The sequence below is a fragment of the Lolium perenne genome, chromosome 4 (genome assembly GCF_019359855.2).
Source record: "Lolium perenne isolate Kyuss_39 chromosome 4, Kyuss_2.0, whole genome shotgun sequence".
In the NCBI taxonomy this organism is placed as follows: domain Eukaryota; kingdom Viridiplantae; phylum Streptophyta; class Magnoliopsida; order Poales; family Poaceae; genus Lolium; species Lolium perenne.
This window is the reverse complement of record NC_067247.2, coordinates 246,562,413-246,580,013: the sequence shown is the minus strand read 5'-3', so window position 1 is coordinate 246,580,013 and position 17,601 is coordinate 246,562,413. Positions and strand designations below refer to the sequence as shown.

The window sequence follows — 17,601 nt, the reverse complement described above, 5'->3', positions numbered from 1 at the left end:
ACAGAAAGGCACTTGGTTTCATGATTCTCTAGTCCATTACTTGTAGCCACCTTTGTTTGCTTCATTACAAAGTTCGATTAAACATGATTAGCAGCAACTTGGTTTTTAAAATCTTCCATGCATAAATTACACCTAATTTTCCATGTTTCTCTGGGTGTGCATACTTCAAGCAGGCAATATAGGAAAGAAATAATATTTGAGCACCAAATCTAGAATGTGATTTAGAGGAAGATAAAACTGCATAATGTAGGTTTCTGTGTGAATCATAAAAGAATGCTTGACTATCCAGTTACCTAACTGCACTATTTCAGTTAATTGCAATATGAAGGCTAGTTCAACATCTCACAGGAATTGAAAAAAGATCTAAGAAACCCAAATCATACAGATATAAACAATCATCAGTTTAATACAAACTGCGACAAAATCGAACTAACCCAAACCACATAGGTCTACTGAAGAAATAGACCTACTAACTAGATCCTAGTTAAAGCAGACCATTTTGCGGTCAGCAATATACCATGAGATGCAGACCATTACGATGTGAACAATCTACCATGAGATGATTATGATGCTCTCTTTGCAAGAGACCAAGTATTGCTCAATTTCAGTACATTGAGAGTAAAGACATCTTTTTAGTTTGATAGATTGCTGCCAGCTTCAATATCCATGATTTCGGCCAATGAACTTCTTTGACATAAATTATGTAACACTAAAGTTGATCACATGCTAATTACAGATATTGATCCTAAATTTACTATAAACAATCAAGCGATCACTTTAGTTCATACATGAAATCCTAGGAAAGCATAATGAAAAGTATCAACTTCATAGTAGAATGACAAACTTGGTATTGCCAAGTGAATCATTATCATATAGCTAATATATGCCTTTGTAACAAAAAAAAAGTCTGTGTTCAGGAAGAAAAGCCAGCTTCACTTACTTGCTCATTTGCTCTCCAGAGACTTCTCTAGCCATTGTGGACATCCATGAAGAAACCAAAGTGACATGACGAGCATTACCGATCAAGCGAGGCTTAGTCTATGAAGCATTATTTTCATCACAAGAAACACTCCCAAGTTTGTCTGCCAAAGACAGTACATATCCTGACAAATCTGAGACACCACAAAGACACAGAGTACTTCTAGCCAGCCTAAACGGAACGACTCAAATGCTAGCTAAGTGACTACAACAAGATGAGATAATAGTACAATAACAAGAACTACACAAGAAGGGTAAGGGTAGTCCTTGAAACATCTGCTCCGACCGACTAATCATACAATACATGAGCACCACAGCAAGCCCTGGCAACGGCTACATCATCCTCCCAAGATTATCCACCCTCAAGAACGGCATGTTGTGTAAATTCCCCAGATTCCCTAATATATCTTCGGTTGGATCAACATCCAGATGGAAGGTGCCCAGATCCTCAACCCCTCCAGCGACATTTGCCCTGCTAGTACCATCAGCAGCCTGTGCCTCCTCATTTATGTTAATCCCTCTGACCTCCTCCAGGTGTTCACCGTCCTCAGCCTCAGCCCACCCATCCTGTCCAAGCATCGACTCATCAATGCCGCTCTCCACACCACCACCGAAAGAACGCCTCCTGAGCCCTGCCCCAACCTTCTTGCGGGCAGTTGTCTTCTTGACCCTACCTCTGGATGATCCACCACGCCCACGAGCACTCCCATTCTGCGGCTGCCTGTCATTGCTGCCTCCACCACGGTTACCATAGCTCCTAGTAGGAGCGCCCCCACCACTTGGCGCATTGTTCCAAGGGAAGACCTTGTAAAATGGCTTCCAGTTGCCACCCAGGTCGGCTTCGTTGGGGAAACCCAGGGGGAAGAACCCCCAAGCACAGTGGTACATCTCGGTGCCCGGCACGACGGTGGGCGGTGTAGGGATCTCAGCAGCCACGAATCCCCGGCGGCAAGACTCGTTTGGGCACTTGAGCGCGCGGCCCACCAGGTCGCGCGGGTACTGGTGGACGTAGCAGCAGAACGGGCACGCCGTCCAGAAGTCCGCCGCAGCCGCGGGAGCGGCGGCAGCTGCAGGTTGAGCGGGAGCATCAGGCGGGGTGTTGGTAGAGGCGGAAAGGCGTTGCCGGCGTGCTGGATCGGAGAGGAAGTTGTAGGCGTCGTGGACGATGCCTAGGGCGACGTCCGCGCCAGGATGGGGATTGCTGGGTTGGAGGAGGAGCGCGAGGCGGCGGAAGGAGCGGGATATGGTGGCTTGGTCGGCGGTTTTGGAGGGCACCTGGAGGACGGCGAACGGGTCAGGTTCGCCGGTGATGAGCATGGCCTGCGAGGCGAGGAGGACGTCAGCGACGGCGAGGAGCTCGTCGACGCCGGGGAGGAGCGGATCTGCCTCCACCGCGCGGTCGGCGAAGCGCTTGCAGCCGACGAGGTCGCGCGCGTTGAGGAGCTTCTCCGCAATCTCCAGCCATCGCGGCGCCTGCTCCCTCCCGCCGGCGTCTCCGCCGCCTCCACTACCGCCGGCGCCGACAGAGAAGTTCATGGTTTTGGGGGAAATGGCTTCGGTTTGCTCTTTTTTGGGTGAGTTTTATGACGCGAATGGGTTGTGTGATTTCTTCCGATTTCGTGCATAAAAGCCACTTTATGGGAGCGCATTTACTTGTATCCGATGGTAGACAGCAGTACAGCACAACATCGATACTCCCGCAAAAGAATACTAAAAAAAGCATTTACAGAAGGAGACACTATACTACAACTACTCTAGTTTCAAAAAGAAAAAAAGCAACTCTGCACGCATAGGCGTCACTCATCCTAAATATACTTTTTAGATATCAAAAACGTCAATTTTCATTCAAATTTATATATAGTTTGCAGAATTTAAAACAAAACATAAAGAGTCTAAACTAACTCGTAGGCGAGACGAAGTAGTCAAGGCGATGCCTCGCTGAAGCCACCGTGCTCCCACAATTGAATTTTAATTTCAAAACTCCTATTGAGAAGAGAATCTTAGACATTTTAGATGAACGGAGAAAATAAAACTTATGAAAGTGTTGCATTATTTAACAAAATATTTAAAATTTGGCATGATAAGAAAATCATTAAAAGAGACTTCAAAAAGGGTGATCAAGATTTATTATTCAGCTCACGTTTCAAGTTTTCTATAGAGTCAAAATAGGATGGCCTAAATGTCATACAAGGGATTTACCCCTACCGAGCCATTCGACTTCAAGGAGATATTAGAGAGAAACCCTATGTTGTTATTAGGCAATGTCTTAAATAGTAGATTGCATGCCAAAAAAGTTTATTGGATTGCATCTCCAAAGTTGCGAGAAAAGGTAACTCTTTGGTACGTAACTGCTTCGGAAAGTTGTGAAATTTCTATAAGGTCGTTTTTATGGAAAATACGCCATGTACCAAAAGGAATCGATGAAACAGAGTCGGGAAGGAGGAGAACACCTACATGGCACGGTGAGTGATGAGGACATCCCTACCACACTACTACCTCCGTCATTACCAAATGAAGATGAAGCTGCTGTGAAGCTCAAGTCCAATGAAGTTCGGATTGGACCTATTACAAGGGCTCGTGCGAAGCTACTTAAACAACAAGTGAACTTGTTCCTAAACGATACTTTGATTGATGAGAACTTTATACTGCCTAAGTCCTGTTATTTATGTATCATCAGGTACGAAGGTGAGACAAGCATTGCACGAGGAGGAGAGGAGCAGTTGAACGTGAAGATGGACGTGAAGCTGGACATGGAGCTGGACATGAAGATACCCCATGGACGTGCGAGGGAGGAGCGGGAGGCATGCGCGAGAGGAGAAGCCAAAGTCCAGGCCGGTCCAGCACCCGGCCAGACTGGCCGCCACGCCGGCGCTTCAGCCTCGCCCGGTCCGACCGGCGGCCCGCCGGATCCCACCCGGCGCCAACCGGGCGTCCTGCTGATGCCAACCGGGCGGGTTACTGCGCGACACTTCCCACGCCCGGTCAGCACCCGGTCCCTGGCCCAAAGTTTGAACCGGCCAGCCCGGTCCCAGGCCCGGTCGACCGGGCCCCAGACCGGTCGTGTCCGAGTTTGCCTCGACTAGATCTATTCTGGGTGATTATTTTCATACTTTTTCGACCTGAGGTCGCCCCGGACGCCTATATAAGTGCCCAGGACGCCCCCAAAGTTGCTTTAGACCACGTTTAAGATAAACCCTAGTTTTTAGTTGTTTGCTCTGCAAAACTATTGAATCCCCTACACAATATTGCTTGATTTGGTGTAGATCTGAAAGTCTTGTGTAATCTGTTGTTCCATTGGAAATTAGAAGGTTGCAACTTACCACTTCGTGGTCGGCGGCTACGTGCGCAAGTGTGTGGAGTTGCGAATATCTTGCAGGGTTGAGAGCTGTTGCGTTGGCGACAGGGACCAATCGAGAGATCTCGTTGCATCATACAAGTTATCATCCACTTCATCATCCGTGATTCTCCGCTGTGTTCATCCCGTGATCATCATCACCATCGTTGCTTACTGAGAAGATCGGTCCACCCCTTATCATATTGGTATCAGATTTCAGCGTTTCCTCGGTAAGCCATCCACAATCAACTCCATAGTTGAGTTGTGAGTGTTTCCTATCCAGAAAAAGCCATAAAAAGTTAGGGTTAGGGTTTGCCATAGCCTTAGATTGCACTAATTTCGAGTTTTAGTTGCTTTTTGTAGTTGTTTTTGCGTATCTTTTTCTTCCATCTAGTTGTTAGGGTTTGTGTTTCCGCTATCATCTAGTTTCAGTTTTTGTTACTCCGAGTCCACATAGCGTACAGTGTGCTTGTTCCCAACCATAGACACAGCCTTTCGATATAAGTGACTAGGAATTTTCCCAAAAGAGACTAGTTTTACCGCTCGACAGGCTGCTCGTTAGGTTATCAGTGCTTTGCAATTTCTGTTGGCCGTGTTATCAAGGAGTTGAGTAAAAAAAACAGAAAATTGAAAAGAAGCAAAAAGAGCTACATAGCTGCGTGTATACAAAAAGAAAAATCCAAAAAGAAAAGTGAAGTGCTAGAAGAATAAAGTGAAGGCCTAAGTTTACTTTACTGCACCTGTAGTTGAGCAATCTTGTGCCCGTCTCGTTGAGCTTTGCTAGCGTCTGTCTAGTGCATTGTAACCTTTCATCCATATAGTTGCATTGCCACATTTATCGCCTTGTGTGAGTATCATTGGTTGTCTACGGTCAGCGCTAGAGCTTGTTATTGGTGCAAATAGGTAGCCCACCTACAGCCCCACATATATCCGTCTTTGCCGTGTGATTTGTTCTTATACCCTTGATATTCGCTTCGCTACATTCGTGCACTAGTTGTCACTACAAGTGGTAAGCAATACTAATTCACTTTGGAGCGGCAAGGTTTCCTTTTCTTATCAGTTTTGAGTGAGTTGTGAGAGTACCACCATATATTTTTGATGACGCCTAGAGGGGGGGTGAATAGGCGGTTAAAAACTTCTACGAGATGGGTTTAACAAATGCGGAATAAAACTAGCGTTTACTTTGTCAAGCCCAAAGCCTATGTACTATGGTTCACCTATGTGCACCAACAACTTATTCTAAGCAAAGGTTCACCAATGTGCACCAACAACTTATGCTAAACAATACAAGCAAGTATGTGATAGCAAGATATATATAGCTTCAAGCACGATGGCTATCACAAGGTAAAGTGCATAAGTAAAGAGCTCGGGTATAGAGATAACCGAGGCACGCGGGAGACGAAGATTTATCCCGAAGTTCACACTCTTGCGAGTGCTAATCTCCGTTGGAGAGATGCGGTGGCTTAGTGCTCCCGAACGCCACAAGAGGCTCACCTTGAGGTGTGGTTGCTCGATGCACACCAACGCCACAAAGGACTCACCCCAAGATGCGGTACTCACACCACACACCGAACGCCACGAAGGCGCCTCACCTAAATCTCCGGTGACCCTCGCCACAAAGGCCTAGGTCACGGTTCCACTAAGGGATTTCCTTCGAGGCGGAAACCGGGCCTTACACAAAGGTTGGGGCACACATCCACAACTTAATCGGAGGCTCCCAACAAATCACCACAAAGGTCTAGAATCCGTCTAGGGTTCCAAGAACCCAAGAGTAACAACCTTCTTGCTTTGACCACCACGAATCACCGTGAAGAACTCAAACCTATGCACCAAATGCAATGGCAAGAACACCACAAAGATGATACAATTCTTCACTCTCAAATTCCAACAAAGCTACTAAAGCTATTGGGGGAATAAGAGAGGAAGAACAAAAGAAGAGGAACACCAAATTTCTCTCCAAGATCTAGATCTAGTGATTCCCTCACAAAGAGGGGAATTTGTTTGGTGCAAATGTAGATCTAGATCTCCTCTCTCTTTTCCTCAAAAGTGAGCAAGAATCATAGAGGGATTGAGTGAGGGGAAGCTCTCATATATTCAACAATGGAGGAGAGCTAGAGGTAGAAGAAGAAGTTCCAAGAGGGAGAGAAAGAGAAGCTTAAATAGGGGGCACATTTTTCAGCCCGTTGGGGCTGCCTCGACTTGGGGCCGGTAGTACCGGCCAGCTAGGGGCGGTACTACCGCCCGTGGGTGCTGCGCGTGGAAGAGAGAGCGAGGCGAGCGGGGCATGGAGGCGCGGGCCGGGAGAGGGAGGCCGGAGGCTCCGGCCGTGGTACCGGCCCTGGTACCGCCGAGCCTCCCAAACCCCCTGGAACATTACTGAGAGGAAAGGGCAATAAGCGGTACCACGAGCGGTACCTCGCCTGGAGGCTCCAGCCGTGGGCTGGGTGGAGGCTCCGGCCAGGCCAGGGTGGAGGCTCCGGCCAGGGCCCCTCCTCACCAAACGTTTTTACCTAAACACCCCATACGAAAACCTTAAGAACTTTTGCATCCGGACTCCGATTTCGATGATCTTGGGCTCGTTGAAATCACAACAACGAGCTCTACAACAATATGCATAGAAACATCATAGTCCAGCAGAGTAGGATAGAAACAAATTAATAAAGGTTTTACCTATCTATAAAAGGCAATCCGGTAAAACCTCCAATATGGAAAATGCAACAACTTGAGTTAGGAAACTCGGATTTAGGTGAAACCAATTTTGTTGTAAAGAAGATGACTAGAGCTACCCCACAAAGAGTGGAAATATTAAGAACAAGTGGGGTAGGTTTTTCTATGTATTTTAGAGTGAAACCTCTCAATACGAGAAACCGAGAAAAACTCCAATATCGAAAACGCAACAAGTGATTCATGCGGAATCCGTTTTCGATGAACTAAAGCTTGCTATGGAAATAACCACAAGCTCTAAATCACCTCATGGATAAGATCCAAATAACAACCAAGAAAGATGATGCAAGGATGCAAAGGTTTGAGCTCTCCGAAGGATACGATCGAGTTACTCACTCGAGAGCCCTCTTGATAGTACGGCAACTAAACTATAAACCGGTCTCCAACTACACTATGAGACCGATGAGAAAGAAACCCTATCAAGAGCAAACCTTAACCTTGCGCATTCCACTTGAGCTTGATGATGACGGTCTTGACCGCAACAAGATGGAACACTGATGACCCACAAGTATAGGGGATCGCGGCAGTCTTCGAGGGTAGTATAACCCAAATTTATTGATTCGACACAAGGGGAGGTAAAGAATACTTATAAGCCTTAACAACTGAGTTGTCAATTCAGCTGCACCTGGAAAAGCACTAGCAACAGGGGTGATGTGAAAGTAGCAGTAATATGAGAGCAGTAATAACAGTAACACAGCAGCAGTAATAGCAATATGAGAGCAATGGCACGAGAAGATAGTTGATACTACTTCCAATGACATAGAGAACAAGTATATTATGACGAAAGATGGACCGGGGTTCCCAGCGATCTACACTAGTGGTAACTCTCCAATAACAAGTGTTGGGTGAACAAATTACAGTTGGGCAATTGATAGGAATCAAAGGCATTAAGAAAGAACATCAATTCATTAATCATGTAGGCATGTTTTCCGTATATAGTCGTACGTGCTCGCAATGAGAAACTTGCACAACATCTTTTGTCCTACCAGTAGGTGGCAATGGGCCTCAAGGGAAACTACTGGATATTAAGGTACTCCTTTTAATAGAGCACCGGAGCAAAGCATTAACACACCGTGAAAACATGTGATCCTCACATCACTACCATCCCCTCCGGTTGTCCCGATTTCTGTCACTTCGGGGCCATTGGTTCCGGACAGTGACATGTGCATACAACTTGTAGATACAATCTAAGCAACAATATAGAGCTCAAATCTAAGATCATGGCACTCGGGCCCTAGTGACAAGCATTAAGCATAACAAGATTGCAGCAACAATAACTTCACAAACTTTATAGATAGACTAATCATAATGTATCATCCATCGGATCCCAACAAACACAACACCGATTACATCAGATGAATCTCAATCATGTAAGGCAGCTCATGAGACCATTGTATTGAAGTACATGGGGGAGAGAATACCGACATAGCTACTGCTAGAACCCGTAGTCCATGGGGGAACTACTCACGGAGCATGGCGGAGGCGGTGGCGTTGATGGAGATGGCTTCCGGGGGCACTTCCCGTTCGGCAGGGTGCCGAACAGAGTTCGTCCCCGAATTGGAGTTTCGCGATGGCGGCGGCGCCCCTGGAGTCTTTCTGGAGTTTCGTCAATTGGTACTGCGTTTTTAGGTCGAAAGGGATTTTATAGGCGAAGAGGCGGCGCAGGGGGGCACCTGGGGGCGCCACACCCTAGGCCGGCGCGGCCTAGGCCTGGCCCGCGCCGCCATGTGGTGTGGTGGCCCCCTGGCCCCTCTCCGACTCTTCTTCTGTGTTCTGGAGCCTTCCGGAGAAAATAGGAGGTTTGGCGTTGATTTCGTCCAATTCCGAGAATATTGCCCGAACAGCCTTTCTGGAACCAAAAACAGCAGAAAACAGAACTGCACCGTGGCATCTCGTTAATAGGTTAGTTCCGGAAAACGCATGAAATCATCATAAAGTGCAAGCAAAACATGTAAGTATTGTCATAAAACAAGCATGGAACGACAGAAATTATGGATACGTCGGGGACGTATCAAACACCTTTCTTGATTGTGCTTGCATGATGAAGTCATGCGAAATGCTCCCCCATACTCCATTATGGGAGAGCTTCTTTTTCGGCGCATCTTCACATATCCATGATCACCATATGGATGGCAAGCTTCAAGCATATGATCTCTTTGAGTTGGCTCATCTTGAACTTGCACTTCATTTCTTCATTCTTCATCATGTTGATGTCTTGAAGTAACTTGAGGGCTCACTTCATCTTCATCTTCAAGACATACTTGACACTTGATATCCTTCATTAATTTCTTCTTATTGCAACCTTGAAGCCAACATATGGTTCAAGCATTGCCTATGGACAACTCCTACAAATATAACTCAATGCAAACATTAGTCCATAGGGATTGTCATTAATTACCAAAACCACACATGGGGGCTCCATGCATTTTCAATCTCCCTCATTTTGGTAATTGATGACAATCTCTTTGAGAGGGTTTATATAAGGAATTTAAGTAACAAATAAGTTGAATATATAGAGCAAACTCCCCCATAATATATGCATGTGTGAATGATCTTGACTTTCATTGCATATATTGGCATTCAAAACCTAGTGGAGTTTCCTCTAAATATTCAACTATGCAAAGCAACAAGATGCAATGCAATAAAGGCACATGCTTAAGCACAAAGCAAAGACATAACCAAATTACCTTAAACCCTCCAAACTTCTCCCCCATTGGCACCAATTGCCGAAATGGGTGAAAAATTTAGAAGGCCAATATAGTGAGAGTTCCTCCATAGCGTGTGCATTTCTCATAATTTGAGTGGAATCAAATGCACATATCCAATGACGAATATTCGGAAGGAATCACACTATAGATAGGATCAAAGATTGCAAAAAGATAACAAAGTCAAGAAGCTTCAACAAATGAAGCAAGCAACCAAATGAACCACAAAGAAGATACCAAAAGAAAGATAGATATTATGATAAGATCAAGAAGATTGCTCTAAATAATATGAGGAAGCTCCCCCAAGGTTTGTGCACAAAACTAGACAATTTGCACTGGAGTATAAAGTGCACAAACATGGAATCATCACTCCCATAATATCATTCAAAAACAAAAGATACCAAGTGAATCAAACTCTAATGATCACCACAAGATAGTGCTCTAAATCAAATGAGGAAGCTCCCCAAGGTACATGCATAAAATAAAATGTTGCATTTGAATACAATATGCATAACATGGAATCCTCACTCCCTCATTATCATTTAAAACACAAACATTTTCAATAGATCATAGATAGAAAAATAAGCTTAACACTTGCAACAAACAAATGGTTGAGCAACAAGTAAGATGCATCATAATAAAAGGCTCAACCAAGAGGATATGTGAAAGGCATGATAAAGCATATTATAAGACTATTACAAGGATGAGCAAAAAGCATCATCATAGTCTTCAATGAATTATATTGCTTAGCATGACCAATCAACACGCAATAAATAAATAAGATATCAAAAGGAGATGTATCATCTCTTATGTGTATAAGTTTCTCTAAGTGGGCAATATCACAAAGATATTTATCCACAAAGAAACATGCACACACAAAATAGATACGCAACAAATATAGCATGATATCCAAGATGAAGTCATGCAATATACCAATAAGTATTTTTGCTTAATAGCATGGCCAAAGGCTCAATTTTATCTTATTGTACATTCATGAACTTCAACCACAAACATCTAAAATACATCAAAAATATCAACAAGGGAAAGAAGATAGTTGGGATGCATTGAGAAAGTCAACAAGTATCACAAACATGGATACCAAAAGAAATAACTAAATTTGCACTTTCATCTATATTGCACCTGTGAGAGCCTTGAGGAATTGATATGCAATAAAATTGCTAGATAGGCATAGTTGGGATGGATGAATCATGAGCATGATTTAAAATACTTCCCAACAAATGCACTCATCTCAAATTACTCACATTCACAATAAAGAGGTTTCATTAAGACTTTTGCAAGAAGCACAACATTTGCAAATCAAGAGATTCATGCAAAGATGCAACCATAAGGTTGGATACAAGAAAAGTATGCATGAGAAGATACTTGTTACCGAGATAACATTGGTGTGGATGTAGTAGATATGTGTTCGTTGACCATCCTAGCTTGCCTCAAGTTACCATTGAGTCACCACTTCTTTCCAAGAGGGAGACAAGCATCCAATGCATATCCATTGTACCTAACACAAAGGTAAGTACAAAATGGTCCCCAAACTAATTGGGTCCGAAGTAGTTAGACACACTACAACATATAGGACAAACTCCACAATACTATGTGCATATAGATATGAAATTGAATTTCATGCACATCTTAGCCAAATTAGGATTTGATGGAGTTTACCCTATATATTGGATCAAAGGAAGTAACACATGCCATAAGATATACATATATTGAATATGCATGCACAATACTTTCAAGAACCAAAGGAAGATACAATTTGGACAAAACACCAAATAAATCAACAGACAATGGTTGCCCAAATTATATCAAAGAATCAAATCAACAAAAGATTGACCCCAAATACTTATCTCATTATAAGAAGCTAATTAAACCTAAACACAAGGAATGAGGTAACCAACTCCCAAGAGAGCAAGGTTCCAACAAATAAACCAAACCCTCAACACCTTTTTTATGATGGCACAAAGTACCAAAAGGAAAATTTTATGTCTCCCAAAACCAAATTTTTGATAATGATCAAGAGATGTTAAGCCTTCTAACAAATATAGAAGTGCTCCCCCAAGATTAGTGCATTATCTAGGATTTTTCATATAAATACAAGATGCACAAACACTAGGATCATCACACTACCTATATCTACTAAAAGATAAGAAAGTTTGAGTAGACAAATTAGATCCATAAGATGCAAGGAAGACACATGGGAGTCAAAGCAAAACAAATTCATGGCAATAAATAAGGCAATTTGAACACAAGAGCCAATGTAAATATGATCAATAAAAATCTACCTCATAATGGATTACCAATTGTCCTTGGACAAGAGATATTAGGAAATATTTCCCGGTGGTAGTTTGTAAGTATACGAAAGATCATATTTACAACAAATAAAGCATATGGTAAAAGATAAGAGTTAACCATCATGCAAAGAGAGTTTCTTGATAGCTTCAATTAGTCATACCAACATGCAAAGCAATCAATAGAATGACTTGAAGCAGATGGTTTCCCAAAAGTATATTGAGGTACATGTTGTGAAAAACCATGCCAAGAAAAGCTTTCACAAATAAGATCCACAAAGATGTTAGCAATGAAGCCTATTTAAGCAAATTGGAACTTGTTTGAGCAAACATGCCACATAGGAGAGAGATAAATTACGGTATCAATTCTATGTGACACAACCTCAAATGTTAAATTTTCTAGGCTTGTAATATGCACAAAGCTTATTACTCCCCCATAATGTGATAAGGGATTTTGTTTCACAAGAGGCAAATAAGATCAAGTAGCGATATTAATGGACATTAGAATTTGAATTTCTCATGAAGATGACATACCACATAGAGACTAGATAATATTGCAATATCAATTCTAAGTGATATTCCTCATGTACACACATTGTTTAGGATCATGAAATTCCCAAAGGAATATCACTCCCCCAAAATGGGATAGTCCATTGATCGCTCGTAAGAGCCATATAAGATACAACAAGATGCAAAGTGGCTCCAACACAAACACAAATACATGGTGTGCAACCCAACATGCATAGACTTGATTTCTCAAGCAAAACAATTAGGAAGCACAACATATACAAAAACATGTTAGGAACAAAACTAACACATGCAAAGGGGCGAGTAACTTTCAATATAAATGAGTTGAGAACATGTTACCGCAAGGAGGAACATTGGATATATGATAGTAGCAAGATAATCAAAAGACTTGGCTTGATATAATATAAATGATGAAGATCCCTTAATTCTTCATATGTAGGCAAGTCTCCAATGCCCTCCAACAAGTACCTGTTGATCAAGTTTTGGATTGTTGGTCCCCAACTAAGTTGGGTCCTAAGAGGTTAGTCACAATAGGCTTGGCAACCCAAATGGTTCTTTTCTTGACACCACTTTGAGCACCAACAAATTTGGCAAACACATTGCCACCCTCATCCTTACGAAGAGAATAAACATCATCAATGGTGATAGAGTTGGATGAGGTACCAATAGTGCAAAAGGAGGAGATGTGGCCCTTCTCACGACATATGTAGCAAGTTCTTTTCTTCTCCTTCTTCTCACTAGATTTCTCCATAATGGGAGCATTGGATTGATTCTTCTTGGGAAGTGGCATTTCTTCAACTTGAGGTTGAATATGAGTTTGAGCTTGAGGCCGCTTCCCTTTTTGCTTCTTCTTCAAAGGACAAGATCTAACATGATGCCCTTCAATTTTGCACTTGAAGCAAACAATCTTGGCCGGGTCTTTGACTTGTAATTGGCACTTATTAATCTTGTTGTTCTTGGACTTGTTCTTGTTGTTGGAGTTGAATCCAAGTCCACTCTTGTCATTGGGGGATTGTTGCACACTCAACATCTTGTCAAGTTTGCATTTCCCTTCATGACTCTTTACTAAGTCGTTCTTCAAAGAAGAGACTTGGGCCTTGAGCTCTTTGATTTCCTCTACATGGTTAGTAACAACACAAGTACTAGAGGAAGTAGAACCTTCATTGTTAGAGCAACAAGGCAAGGAAGATAATTCACCACAAGATTTAGCAATACTTTGAGTGGATGAATTACTAGGACTAGCACATGGCAATATAACATTTTGAGTAGTAGTGCTAGTACCCACATGGGGCTCACAAGGTGTTGCCTTAGATATGATAGCCTCATGAGCTAACTTTAGCCTATCATGAGAGGCTAGAAGATCCTCATGGGAGCTAGCAAGCTTTCCATGATTTTCTTCCAATTTCCCATAATTGCTAGTTAACAATTTAAGTTGAGCCCTTAGCTCAACATTCTCCTTCAAGATAGATGCTTCACAAGAAGTAGAGTTAGTAGCACAAGCATCATTATTAATAGTAATGGGAGAAGGCAAGTTGTCATGCTCTTTTAGATAACAAGCTTTGAGTTGCTCATGCGACTCGGTGAGTTTGGTGAGCGCACTCTCAATAACCCTTGAGCCCTTTTTGAGTTGCTCAAAATCCTCAAGGAGTTTAGCATTAACAAACACAAGCTTATCATTTTTTAGCTTTAGTTCATTTGCCACCTCAAGAGCTTTATCATGGTTTTCCTTTTCTCTAGACAATTCTAGAGCAAAGGTTTCCTCAAGAGCTTCCTTGGTGGTTTGTTCTTCTTCAAGTTCATCCTTTAGAGATGCCACATCATTGGCGTACTCACGTTCAAGAGCACCCATTTTATCAATGGTGTTCTCATGCATCCAAATAAGTTTTTGGCTCTCAATAGCGGTAGTCAAGATTTCAAAGAAGTGAGTGCTAGCAATTTTATCTTTGCAAAGAACCTTGAATACACTCTTACCCTTATCGCGTAGAGAGACAACCCAATCCTCTTCTTCATATACATCCTCATCCTTATCACCACGAGACATATTAGGTTCCATGGTAGGAGGTACCGTGGAACCCTTGGCCATAAGGCATACACGAGGACCGTGAGATAAAGATGAGGATTTACTTGAGGCTTCTTTCAAGATCTTGTCTTGACCAATAGAATCTTTGGTTTCCTCTACATTGTTAGACACACAACAACTAGAGTAAATAGAAGCATTTTTATCATGGCCACAAGACAATGCAAGCATATCATCATTAGATTTATTCAAGCAACTTACACATGATATGCAAGGACTATCAACACAAGCATGTAAATCATTTCTAGTGCTAGATGTGTTTGAGTCCGTAGATGAAGCATTGCAATGAGATAGAGATGAAGAATCATCAATAGTAAGCTCAATATCAACATTGCAATTTTCATCACCACTCACCATATCATTACCTTGTGTCTTGACACACTTTGGTGAAGTGGATGAAGATGAGAACTCATCACGGCCGGAAGTGGAAGCAATACAATCATCCTCAATAATATTGGGCACATCATATTTATCTTGAAGCTTTGTCCATAATTCATGAGAGCCCCCAAAAGGCATGATTGACGAAGTAACTACATTGCTCACAACAATGGAAAACACATGAGAAGCAAGAGCATCGAGGCAAGAGTTTTTCTCCTCCTCAAGAGATAAATTTTGAGGATCCTTAGGAGAAGAAAAACCCATGCCAAGAAATCGCTCCATGTCCGGGGACATACCCCGTAAGATTTTAAGCACATAAATTTTCCATAGATCATAATTTGTGCCATCAAATATAAACAAGTTATTGTGCGCTAATCCCCTAACCGACATCTTTACTCTCAAGGCGGTGAAGCCTAAGAATGAGAGACCTTGCTCTGATACCAATTGAAAGGACACGGATGACGCCTAGAGGGGGGGGGGGTGAATAGGCGGTTAAAAACTTTTACGAGATGGGCTTAACAAATGCGGAATAAAACTAGCGTTTACTTTGTCAAGCCCAAAGCCTATATACTATGGTTCACCTATGTGCACCAACAACTTATTCTAAGCAAAGGTTCACAAATGTGCACCAACAACTTATGCTAAACAATACAAGCAAGTATGTGATAGCAAGATATATATAGCTTCAAGCACGATGGCTATCACAAGGTAAAGTGCATAAGTAAAGAGCTCGGGTATAGAGATAACCGAGGCACGCGGGAGACGAAGATTTATCCCGAAGTTCACACTCTTGCGAGTGCTAATCTCCGTTGGAGAGGTGCGGTGGCTTAGTGCTCTCGAACGCCACAAGAGGCTCACCTTGAGGTGTGGTTGCTCGATGCACACCAACGCCACAAAGGACTCACCCCAAGATGCGGTACTCACACCACACACCGAACGCCACGAAGGCGCCTCACCTAAATCTCCGGTGACCCTCGCCACAAAGGCCTAGGTCACGGTTCCACTAAGGGATTCCCTTCGAGGCGGAAACCGGGCCTTACACAAAGGTTGGGGCACACATCCACAACTTAATCGGAGGCTCCCAACAAATCACCACAAAGGTCTAGAATCCGTCTAGGGTTCCAAGAACCCAAGAGTAACAACCTTCTTGCTTTGACCACCACGAATCACCGTGGAGAACTCAAACCTATGCACCAAATGCAATGGCAAGAACACCACAAAGATGATACAATTCTTCACTCTCAAATTCCAACAAAGCTACTAAAACTATTGGGGGAATAAGAGAGGAAGAACAAAAGAAGAGGAACACCAAATTTCTCTCCAAGATCTAGATCTAGTGATTCCCTCACAAAGAGGGGAATTTGTTTGGTGCAAATGTAGATCTAGATCTCCTCTCTCTTTTCCTCAAAAGTGAGCAAGAATCATAGAGGGATTGAGTGAGGGGAAGCTCTCATATATTCAACAATGGAGGAGAGCTAGAGGTAGAAGAAGAAGTTCCAAGAGGGAGAGAAAGAGAAGCTTAAATAGGGGGCACATTTTTCTGCCCGTTGGGGCTGCCTCGACTTGGGGCCGGTAGTACCGGCCAGCTAGGGGCGGTACTACCGCCCGTGGGTGCTGTGCGTGGAAGAGAGAGCGAGGCGAGCGGGGCATGGAGGCGCGGGCCGGGAGAGGGAGGCCGGAGGCTCCGGCCGTGGTACCGGCCCTGGTACCGCCGAGCCTCCCAAACCCCCTGGAACATTACTGAGAGGAAAGGGCAATAAGCGGTACCACGAGCGGTACCTCGCCTGGAGGCTCGAGCCGTGGGCTGGGTACCGCGAGCGGTACCTTGCCTGGAGGCTCCAGCCGTGGGCTGGGTGGAGGCTCCGGCCAGGCCAGGGTGGAGGCTCCGGCCAGGGCCCCTCCTCACCAAACGTTTTTACCTAAACACCCCATACGAAAACCTTAAGAACTTTTGCATCCGGACTCCGATTTCGATGATCTTGGGCTCGTTGAAATCACAACAACGAGCTCTACAACAATATGCATAGAAACATCATAGTCCAGCAGAGTAGGATAGCAACAAATTAATAAAGGTTTTACCTATCTGACATTGGCATCCCAAATGGGCCTGCCGAAGATAGTACACGGGGTTTACTGAAGGCCCACTACCCGAAGAATAAGAAGATTCGGGAGCCCAAGATATATTAAGGAAAGTTAGAGTTGTAATAGGAAGTGTTATTTGTAATCTGGCGGGATGAGTTAGAAACCGTCCCGGACTCTGTAACTTGTACAAAACGAAACCCTCGGCTCCGCCTCCTATATAAAGGGGGAGTCGAGGGACGAAGAGATCATCGAATCACTGTTACAAACCCTAGTTTTCATAATCGTCGAGTACTTTTCGGCTGAAACCTTCGAGATCTACTTGCCCTCTACTTCCAATTAAACCCTAGCCTACAATCCATAGGCATTGACAAGTTGATACCTTGTCAATTGGCGCCGTCTGTGGGAACTAGAGGCGTAAGGATCTGATCTCGATGGCACGTTCAAGATCTTCGACATCGTCAACCGCAAGCAACGCAATGGATCGAGGTA

The 17,601-nt window shown here is 43.5% G+C and overlaps 1 protein-coding gene across 1 annotated transcript; it reads right to left on the bottom strand.

Annotated features, from left to right (window-relative positions):
- Window positions 1–1,033: 1,033 nt before the first annotated feature.
- Window positions 1,034–2,590, bottom strand: LOC127332373 (uncharacterized). Its single transcript, XM_051358660.1, has one exon. It carries the CDS (start codon window positions 2,512–2,514, stop codon window positions 1,312–1,314), a length of 1,203 nt encoding a protein of 400 aa, XP_051214620.1. The 5' UTR covers window positions 2,515–2,590; the 3' UTR covers window positions 1,034–1,311.
- Between the last annotated feature and the right edge of the window lie 15,011 nt (window positions 2,591–17,601).